At 47.9% G+C, this 11,267-nt stretch overlaps 1 protein-coding gene across 2 annotated transcripts in view; it reads right to left on the bottom strand.

The window, feature by feature from the left end:
- Positions 1-7,477: 7,477 nt before the first annotated feature.
- zc4h2 (zinc finger, C4H2 domain containing) overlaps positions 7,478-11,267 on the bottom strand; it is a 61,380-nt gene continuing 57,590 nt past the window's right edge. For both annotated transcript variants that reach the window (XM_072505586.1, XM_072505587.1), the window contains exon 5: positions 7,478-8,865. In XM_072505586.1, the coding sequence (XP_072361687.1) occupies positions 8,752-8,865 (114 nt within the window). In that variant the 3' untranslated portion in view covers positions 7,478-8,751. The remainder of the gene's footprint in view (positions 8,866-11,267) is intronic.

Raw genomic sequence — 11,267 nt, 5'->3', positions numbered from 1 at the left:
ATCCTGCTAGCGGAGCTCCCCATTGTAGAAAATGGGGCTATATGCAGCCTCGGCCGCGTGTCCCCCGTTCAGGCCCTTATTCAAAGAGAGTTGCATTGAATAGCCATGTATTTCTCAGCAGTGCATTATTGTGTGTGGGTGGATTGCGATGGGACTCTCGCTGGAACAGCAAGCGGCATTCTCACCAGCTTTCCCACCTAAAATAACACTTAGGCCGGAATTCTCCAGCCATTCACGCTGGCGGGATTCCCTGGTCCTGCCGGCAGTACACCCTCTCCCGTGGGTTTCCTGGCGGCGTGGGGCAGCTTCAATGGGAATTCACATCTAGTTCATTCAAGCTGTATTACCAATTTGTAACAACTTTCATTTGCAACAGCTTTAACTTACATGCAAGTTCTGATAATCTGTTGATCTCTGCCCCCCCAACCTCCGTGTCTTTTTGTACAGTACGTGGAAAGCCCTGCAGCCTGACTTCTCGAATTGCCAGTTTAAAATCGTACAGGCCCTTCCTTTGAAATCTTGCCCCACAGGATGGCACAGTGTTGCAGTGATTAGCACTGCTACCTCACAGCGTTGAGGACCTGAGTTCGATCCCAGCCCCAGGACACTGTCTGCATGGAGTTTGCACATTCTCCCCTTGTCTGCGTGGGTCTCACCCTCACAACCCAAATATGTGCAGGGTAGGTGGATTGGCCACACTAAATTGCCCTTTAATTGGAAAACAAAAGAAATGGATACTTCAAATTTATTTTAAATTAAAAAGAAATCTTACCCCTAAACCTTACCGGTTCCGATGCCAGCATTTGTGACCTTTTGTTAATCAATTGATCTGTTGAAGCTGCTCCACCCCGATGGTTTTTGACTTGAAAACGTTTATTTTTGATCCGTTCCTCATCGGCAGATTTCTTTTCATAAACTGTTAGCCTAAAGAAAACTGGATTGCAGATCCATGTGAGTTTTAGGCAAGATCAACACAGGTGTATTGAATAGTTCTTCACGCTATAAGGTTTGGCACTAGACTCCTCTAAAGCCCACAAAGTAGCCGGTGGTGTCACGCATAACACGAGACTCAGTTCTCAGCGACATTGCACACAACTACAATAACTCACATATATAACAGCAGAGGTTGCTTTTGTCTTCTTAACCTTGTTTAACTGCACTTGAGTGCTGGTAGAAAACTGCACCAATGCTGGACATGGGAGGGTGGTGTCTGTGGGGGAGGAGTGGTGGTGTGCAGGAAGATGAAATGATGGTGGAGAAAAGACTGCTCCTGAGAGACAGGTTGACTGGGGAACAGCGAGGAAAGTGTCTGGGGAAGAGGGGGAAGGAGAGGAAGTGTCTAAGACTGTGTGGTCACTGATGTTGGAGTGGTGTCCGAGGGACTGAACTCAGGGTACTTGTGATAGGAGGATACAGACACAGGCAGTTGGATGCTGTGGGGTGAGTCTAGGGTCTGGTAAATGTAGGTTTCCCCGGGGTGGTCATGGAGGGGACTAGAGAGGTGGCTCAGATAAAGGAAGGGGCAGGGTGACCATGGGACGGTAATGTGTGTCGGTTCTGAGGGGAGGGGAGGCATGTGGAGGTAGTTCATGATAGGGTACAGGGTAACGGGGGAGTTTCAAACATGACAGAGGGAGAGGAATGGTCATATTAGATGGATCAATGATGAGGAGGAGGGAGGTTGGTGGTTGACAGGGGAGGGTAGAAGGTGATGGAGCAGGTTTGAAAGGTCACATGTACCATTTTCCAAATCTGACCTTGGCCACATAGTTAATTAATGAACTCCCTCAAAATGGCAGGAGGGACTTTTCAGGTTGAGTTCAAGTTTAGCACAAGTGCCCGACTAAGGGGACACCCCAATAATTGAGGGAACACCCCAATAATTGAGGGTACTAGATGTCAACCATGCACAGTTGTGTTCTCTTCTCTCCGCACTGCCGATTTCTTCCCGACTCATGGGTTTCACAACATGGAGATTCCAGCAGTGTGTGCTGTTGCTCTGCATTCTGTGACATTTGCCATTGGCTGCAGTCAGAAGTAGAATGAATTGGAGGGGGGAGGAGGGGGGAGTTGATGCCTTCAAGGGATACATTTGGTGAACGGATAACTAACTCGTGACTCCAAACCTCCGTCCTCCCAGGTGAATGGTCAAGGCTCACAAGGGCTCAATGGTTAGTCTTTTTAGGTTACCAAGGCAATGGTCAATCTATAGAGTCTTGGGGTAGTGGAGGCAAGTGGAATAGTGTCAGAGGGAGGCTTCTTGCACATGGCTCTCACCTGGTCAAAGAGCAACGTCTCCATTCAGTCATGTATGAATGGGGGGAACACCTATCTCTGGGATATCCTTTACATCAAAAGGGTGGGGTGGGGGTGGGAATGCCATGTCTAGTAGGAGACTCAGTGAAGGGCCTGCTGGTTTTGAGATGGTAAGCTGAAAACAACATGCTCACTTAAATATACCACTTTAATTCATTCACACATCCAGTACCGTGTCAATACAGGCTACAGACAACCCAGCCTTGGTAATGGCTCTCATCAAATGAGGAGAGTGAGGACCCATCGCAGATTGGAACAGAGCCATGAGGAGCAAGGGTCTGATCAGAAAGAAGCAGCGGGGCCTCCAGAAGGTCAAGATTTTGGTGAACATAGATCACTGCAATTGCAAGCATTGGCACAACCAATTGTAGGTGGTGCTCTTACCTAGAGATTAGTGAAAGGCAATGCCAGAGGCACCATCGTATGCCACGGAATATGGTTGTTCACATCTTCTCAAGCATGAGCTGTAGCTGCAAGAACCCTGGTGGAGCAATGGAGAACTCCCAGTCTGCAATGAGTGAATGTCTGTCCAGGTGCCGTTTAAATCTGGCACAAGGACCTTCGACACAATGAGGCCACGTTGGGATTGGCGCATCCTGCCGACAATGCCATAAGATTCGCCGAGCTCCATGTGCATGCATAATTAATGAGCTGACTAGTGGACGTTTGTGCATGTTCATCCGTCCTGCTGCCCAGCGGGAATCACGCTGCATTTCCCACCGCCACTGGACTTTGTCTCCAGAATGGGAAATTCAACCGTTCATTTTCAACAAGATTACAGGAAGACTAAATTTATGAAAATGAGAAAAACATTTGGAGATGGTTGATTGGATGATTATATCAAGCACAGATTGCTCCACTAATTGTGAAAATTTAGCGCTTTTAAAACCTCTTATTTTGGGACTAAAAGGATTAAAAGGAGGGTACATTGTAAAACAAAAATAAAATAGTTGAATGATAACGCTGGAAATATTTTACGAAAAAAAGCGAAACATCTCTCAAGAGATTCGGGATGAGACAAAGATAAGAGAGTTAAATCTGCTCTCAGATTAACCAAAAAAACAATGAGGAAGATTGTGATGGGCGTGGTCAAATTGGAACAATAGAAATGAACTGTTCGAGCCAGGATTATTCTTGTTACAATGGATCGGTCTGCCAATCCTAATGGTATTCATCTTACAATATTAAAAGAAACAGCACGGAGTCCTCCTATCAGCGGACTATGCCCCATGGCGGAGGAGGGAACGTGGATTATTTCCCACTGTGGAGGCCAGCAGGAAAACATACCTTCCAACCCTGACCTCAATAATTATACACCCGGGGGTTTTACGCCGCATTCTGTGGCAGGTAGGCTTGATGGTGCATAGTTTTCTTTAAATTCATTTATGGGATGTGGGTGTCGCTGGTTAGGCCAGCATTTATTGCCCATCCCTAGTTGCCCTTCAGAAGGTGGTGGTGAGTTGCCTTCTTGAAATGCTACAGTCTTTGGTGTGTAGGTACACCCACTGTGCTGTTAGGGAGGGAGATGGCAGTGGTCATGGGTTTGGAAGGTACTGTTTAAGGAACCATGGTGAATTACTGCACTGAATCTTGTAGATGCTATACATGGCTGCCACTGTTTGTTTGTGGTGAAGGGTTTGAATGTTTGTGGAATGGCATGCAATCAAGTGGGCTTCTTTGTCAGGGATGGTATCGAGCTTCGTGAGTGTTGTTGGAGCTGCACTCATCCAGGCAAGTAGAGAGTATTCCATTACATTCCTGACTTGTGCCTTGTAGATGGTGGATAGGCTTTGGTGGGGGGGGGTTCAAGAGCTGAGTTACTCACTGTAGGATTCCTAGCCCTTGACCTGCCTTGGTAGCCACAGTATTAATGTGGCTAGTCCAGTTCAGTTTCTGATCAATTGTAACCCTAGGATGTTGATTGTGGGGATTCAGCAATGGTAATGCCATTGAATGTCAAGGGAAAGTGGTTTGATCCTCTTTTGTAGGATATGGTCATTGCCTGACATTGTGTGGCATGAATGTAACATGCCACTTGTCAGCCCAAGCCTGGATATTGTCCAGGTCCTGCTGCATTTGGACATGGATTGCTTCATTATCTGAGGAGTCGCAAATGTGCTGAACATTGTGTCGTCATCTGCAAACATCCCCACTTCTGACCTTATGATGGAAGGGAGGTCACTGATGAAGCAACTGAAGATGGTTGGGCCTAAGACACTACCCTGAGGAACTCCCACAGTGATATCCTGAAGTTGAGATGATTAACCTCCAATCACTACAACCCTCTTCCTTTGTGCCAGGTATGACTCCAACCAGCGGAGAGTTTTCCCCGATTCCCATTGACTCTAGTTTAGCTAGGGCTCCTTGATGCCACACCTGGTCAAATGCTGCCCTGATGTCAAGGACAGTCACTCTCACCTCACCCCTGGCATTCAGCTCTTTTGTCCATGTTTGAACCAAGGCTGTAATGAGGTACGGAGCTGAGTGACCCTGGCGGAACAGAAACTGAGCATCCATGAGCAGGTTATAGCTGAGTAAGTGCCGCTTGATAGCACTGTTGATGACTCCTTCCTTCACTTTGCTGATGATGGAGAGTTGACTGATAGGGAAGTCATTGGCTGGGTTGGATTTCTCTTGTTTCTTGTGTGCAGGACACACTTGGGTAATTTCCCACATTGCCAGGTAGATGCCAGTGTTGTAGCTGTACTGAAACAGGGGTGTTGGCTAGGGGTGTGGCAACTTCTGGGGCACAGGTCCTGAGTACTATTGCTGGAATATTGTCAGGGCCCATAGCAGTTGCAGTATCCAGTGCCTTTTGCACATGTGTGCTGGTCTCCTCCATCATTGAGTGTGGGGATATTTGTGGAGCCTCCTCCTCCAGTGAGCTGTTTAATTGTCCACCACCAGTCCAAAGATGTGCAGGTTAGGTGGATTGGCCATTCTAAATTACCCTTAATATCCAAAATGGTTAGGTGGGGTTACTGGGATAGGGTGGAGGTTAGGGCTTGAGTAGGGTGCACTTTCCAAGCGTCGATGGGCCAAATGGCCTCCTTCTGCACTGTAAATTTTATGATTCTATGATTCATTCACGGCTGTATGTGGAAGGATTACAGAGCTTAGATCTCATGTGTTCGTTGTGGAATTGCATGGCTGTCTAGAACTTGGTGCTAGTCCACCATCATATCCAAGGGTCAGTTTGAAAAGGCACCCAACATCACCGACCTATGACTGAATAAGAAAATGGACATTCTGAAAATGAAGATGGATCTCCGGGAGCACTGATGCTGGAAGGTAGACCTCCTGAGAAAGACGATAGATCTCCAAGAACATTCTGAGGCTCAAAGATATGGGCCCCTCCAGTGCATCGAATCTGGAAAATCCACCTGCAACCCCCACCCACCGCTGTGGTGTTCAAGGGTCCAGGGTCCATTCAGCCCATCAAGCCTGCTCCGCCATTCATTATGATCATGTCTAATCATCAAGTTCTAATCCCAGATCCCGCCATCCCCATTACGCAGGTGAGTCCAGCGATCTGCACACCACATTGTTACAGACTTGTTTTACACTAGCCTAATCTCTGAGATTTGGTCAGGCCTTCATCAGCATTTCATTAGCAGTATGTAAATCAGTTTCATGCCAACCTCCAGTGGGTTTTCTGATCGTCATGGCAGGCACCAGTGCAAGATCCCGTGAGATGTTCACACTGGCATAAAACCAATTTTTTGGATCTCCCTCCGAATTGTCCCCCAAGCGCCCACCATTGAACCTGCCAGCGCGGGTATGGGAGAATCCGCCCACAGTGTCAGTGTTATGTCACGGGCGGGATTCTCCTACTCCTGCCGGGTCGGAGAATCGCCGGGGGCTGGCGTGAATCCCGCCCCCGCCGACTGCCGAATTCTCCGGCACCGGATATTCGGCGGGGGTGGGAATCGCGCCGCGCCGGTTGGCAGGCACCCCCGGCGATTCTCCGGCCCGCGATGGGCCGATGTCCCGCTGCTGGAATGCCTGTCCCGCCGGCGAAAATCAAACCACCTCTCTTACCGGCGGTACAAGGTGGCGCGGGCGGGCTCCGGGGTCCTGGGGGGGGCGCGGGGCGATCTGGCCCCGGGGGGTGCCCCCACGGTGGTCTGGCACGCGATCGGGACCCACCGATCCGCGGGCGGGCCTGTGCCGTGGGGGCACTCTTTTCCTTCTGCCTTCTCCACTATGGCGGAGGGGGAAGATAACCCCTCTACTGCGCATGCGCGGGGATGCCGTGAGCGGCCGCTAACGCTCCCGCGCATGCGCCGCACGGCAAAGTCATTTCCGCGCCAGCTGGCGGGGCACCAAAGGCATTTCCGGCCAGATGGCGAGGCGGAAATCAGTCCGGCGCGGGCCTAGCCCCTCAAGGCGAGGGCTCGGCCCCTCAGGATGCGGAGAATTCCGCACCTTTGGTGTGGCGTGATGCTGGAGTGATTTGCGCCTTTTTTGGAACCGGTCGGCGGACATCCGTCCCCAGCTGCTATTTCACGTACCTTGGGCGGGATTCTCAGCAATCGCCGCGATATCCGGCGACCGGCACCAAAAACGTCGCGAATCAGTCCGGCATCGGGCCACACCAAAGGAGACCATTGCGAAGGCTTAAGGAAAAGAGTGCCCTCACGGCACAGGCCCGCCTGTGGATCAGTGGGCCCCGATCGCCGGCCAGGCCACCTTGGGGGCACCCCCCGGGGCCAGATCGCCCCGCGCCCCCCCCCAGGACCCCGCGCCGCCTTGTCCCGCCGGTAAGAATGGTGGTTTGATTCTCGCCGGCGGGACAGGCATTCCAGCAGCGGGACTTCGGCCCATTGTGGGCCAGAGAATCGCCGGGGGGGGGGCCCGCCAACCGGCACGGCGCGATTCCCACCCCCGCCGAATATCCGTGCCGGAGAATTCGGCAACCGGCGGGGACAGGATTCATGCCAGCCCCTGGCGATTCTCCGACCCCCTCCCGTCCCTTATTGCTGGTTGAGATTTGAGAGTATTTCCATGAACTGGAGACCCATATGGTGGCTGTTCTCAAAAGCTGCAGTAAATCAGAACCTACAATGCAGATTATATTTTCATTGATGAATGAGCTAAAATTAGCAAATATGTTCCTTAATCTGTATCTATCTTGTGAAAAGAGACCATAAAACAGAAATGTAGAGAAGGCACATTTATCGACTAAAAGAATAACAAACTTATTATCTTATTACAATTGAAACTTCTTGTTTTATTTCATGAAAAAAACACAGGCTATTTTACACCACAAATTATTATGTACAATTGAGGATGTCAAATGGAATTTAGACAAATGCCTTCAAAATTTAGATAAACATTGTGTTTCTCTGTAAATTAATAAAAAGGCACATAGCAATTACAAACTTTGGAATAATTTCTCACATTTAGTTCGACTATTTGGACAATTAATCTATCTTTTCTACTCTAATAAGACTAGAAATTATGCTGTTTGCAATATTACATAAATGCACTTAAAAGTATTCATATGAAATTAGTACCCAAGGCTGTTTTTAAAAATGCATTTATGTAGCACCTTCCACATCCTCAGAATGGTCCAAAAGTGTTTCACAGTAAAGTGTAGCCACTGTTGCAAAACATGAAATGTAATGCAATTTGCATACTGCAAGGTTCCACAAATGGCAATGAGATATTTACGTCTTTTAGTGATGTTGGTTCAGGAATGAATATTGGTCAGGAGACCAGGAAAACTCCGCGGCTCCTCTTCAAATGTCTTTAGAATGATTTGCATCCCCCTGAAAATAGTCTTGTTTTAATGACTCAACTTAAAGGATGGCATCACCAACACTGGCTAGGCAATGTGCTCAAAGCATTTGCATGGAGTTTCACCCACAGAGAGGCTCATGTTATATCACTGAGCCAAGACTAACGCCTTAATTTCATACAATTATGTTAAGCAGCCATTTGTTAATATAACATTGTATAATTTCTAGGCTATATCCAAGCAACAAATGCTTGCTCTTCCAAAATGGTAACTAATGCACAGGTTTTAAATTTGATTAATTTAGTAAGACTTGCACTTCAGCAAATTATACAACCATGGTATGGCTTAATGTACATCTACAAACTCAATACATCCATGCGGACTGTTTTCTAACACTTCAGTCCAAGTAGTATTCCATACGCTACTTTCAGTATTTTCCCTTCTGTTAATTAAATATCCATGAGCAATCATATTTAAACAATTTGACAAATCCTATTCTATAATATCGGAAATACAGTTTTTGGATAAGTTGCTATTGGCAACAAGAAGGATTTATTTTTCTAAAAGCAAAATACAGCTTTGTGCTTACAACACATGAAAATATAAACCAACTACATAACACTTTATTTTGCGCTTGTGCAGCATTGCCACATTTAAACTTTAGTTTATTTGTGTACATTTCAAAGGGGTTATTATTCATCTTGCTTCCTCTTGGGTTTTTTCGGATTACGAGACCGACTTTTTGCTTTGCAAAGAGGACAGATGGGTGCATTCCGATGGATTTGTTGATGACAAGACAAGCAAGCCTGTGGGCACAAAGAATAGTTAATGCCCATACACGGAGCAACATAGATATTGGATAAAAGCAAATTACTGCAGATGCTGGAATCTGAAATCAAAGAAAAAATGATGGAAAATCTCAGCAGGTCTGGCAGCATCTGTAGGGGGAGAAAAGACGTTTTGAGTCCAGATGACCCTTTGTCAAAGATGTAGCTTTGTCAAAGCGACAGTAAAGTTTTACTGTAGCTGTACAGGGCCTTGGTGAGACCATGGGCGTCATTCTCCGAACCCCCGCCGGGTCGGAGAATGGCCGTTGGCCGCCGTGAATCCCGCCCCCGCCGAAGTCTCCGCTCCCGGAGATTGGGCGGGGGCGGGAATCCGGCCGCGCCGGTTGGCGGGACCCCCCGCTGGATTCTCCGGCCCGAATGGGCCGAAGTCCCGCCCAGGAATTGCCTGTCCCGCCGACGTAAATCAAACCTGGTATTTACCGGCGGGACCAGGCGGCATGGGCGGGCTCCGGGGTCCTGGGGGGGGGGGGGGGGCGCGGGGCGATCTGACCCCGGGGGGTGCCTGGCCCGCGATCGGGGCCCACCGATCCGCGGGCGGGCCTGTGCCGTGGGGGCACTCTTTCCCTTCCGCCTCCGCTACGGCCTCCACCATGGCGGAGGCGGAAGAGACTCTCCCCACTGCGCATGCGCGGGAAACTGACAGCGGCCGCTGACGCTCCCGCGCATGCGCCGCATTTCTGCGCCAGCTGGCGGGGAAACAAACGCCATTTCCGCCAGCTGGCGGGGCGGAAATCCCTGCGGCGTCGGCATAGCCCCTCAATGTTGGGGCTAGGCCGCCAAAGATGCGGAGCATTCCGCACCTTTGGGCCGGCGCGATGCCCGTCTGATTGGCGCCGGCTTTGGCGCCAGTCGGCGGACATCCCGCCGTTGGGGGAGAATTTCGCCCCATATCTGGAATTTGTGTACCGGTTTGGTCTTTTTCATTGAAATAAGATATGTTTGCCTTAAAAGCAGTACAGAGAAGATTCACTCATTTCATTCCTGGGATGAAACGCTTATCCTTTGAAGAAAGGTTGAACAAGTTGGGCCTGTACCCATTGGAGTTTAGAAGAATGAGAGGTGATCTCATTGAAATATATCGAACCCTGAGGGGACTAGATAGTGAGAGGATGTTCCCACTTTTGAGGGGGGACGAGAACTAAGAATACAATCAAAGAATATGAGTTCTCCCTTTTAAGACTGAAATGAGGAGAATGTTTTTCTCTCAGGGGATCGTTAGTCTATGGAATTCTCTTCCCCAGAAAGCAGTGAAGACTATACCCAAGGCAGAGTAAGCAGATTTTTGATAGACCTGGGAGTCAAAGATTATTGGGGGCAGACAGGAAAGTGGAAGTGAGATCACAACCAGATAAGCCATGATCTTATTGAATGGAAGAGCAAGTTTGAAGGGTCAAATGGCCTGCCTCTGCTTCTAGGTCCTATAAAAAGGCAATCCAGGTTGGGTGCTCTTTCCAAGAGCCGGTGCAGACTCGATGGGCCGAATGGCCTCCTTTTGCACTGTAAATTCTAGGTATCTATGTTTCAGTTCATTTTCTCCAGAACTAGTACTTTATGTCAAATACTTGCACTCCTCACTCTACCCAACACAGCTGTTGTATTTCCGTCAACATAAATGTACCGATCAAGCAACAATGATTGGTAAAACAATAATGTGGCCTCTTTATTTGGAAATAAGACTATATGCAAATAGCGTTAACTCGGAGGCTAAGTATATGTGTCTTACTCTGACCATCTCTTGCTGTGAACTGAACACAAGTCATGGGACTAATACATCACATCCTGTCGAGGTGGCAGTGATTGACAATAGTTTAAGTTAGACTTGATTAAAGGTACATATAAATAAAATGATAATATCCCCTTTTTTAAACTAATGGTTTACTTTTAAAGAATCAAACTATTTATAAAGATAATAACATTGTGTCTGCACAATGGTTTCAAGTTGAATATATATATTTGTGTGTATATATATATGACATGGGTTAAACATTTAGTGACTGTGGGAGGAAAACAGAAAGTAGAAAAAAAACTTTACTGTTGCCTAGCAACAGTGGTCAAGTGACACAGTCACAGTAAAAAGACAGAAGAGTGAGTTCAGAATGTGTCAGAGAGTGAACACAGGGATGTTTAGCCCTCTGAGAAGTAAACATTACAAGGCTAGAGGAACAGTAGTTGACTGAATAGTCATTTACAGAGCTCAGTAATATGATCAGTTTAGCAGAGGTGCTACTGGGAGATTGAGTTTACAGTGTGGTTTTGGATGTCTCAGGAAGAGATCTGAGTTGGATGAAAAGCATTGAGTGAATGCTCAGGAGTTTAACCAGAAGAAGACCATTTGCAACGGTGCCAGTCCCAAGCAGGAA

This window comes from Scyliorhinus torazame, chromosome 5 (genome assembly GCF_047496885.1).
Source record: "Scyliorhinus torazame isolate Kashiwa2021f chromosome 5, sScyTor2.1, whole genome shotgun sequence".
Classification (NCBI taxonomy): domain Eukaryota; kingdom Metazoa; phylum Chordata; class Chondrichthyes; order Carcharhiniformes; family Scyliorhinidae; genus Scyliorhinus; species Scyliorhinus torazame.
Note: the sequence above shows the minus strand (reverse complement) of the source record. Positions and strands in the feature narration are given on the sequence as shown.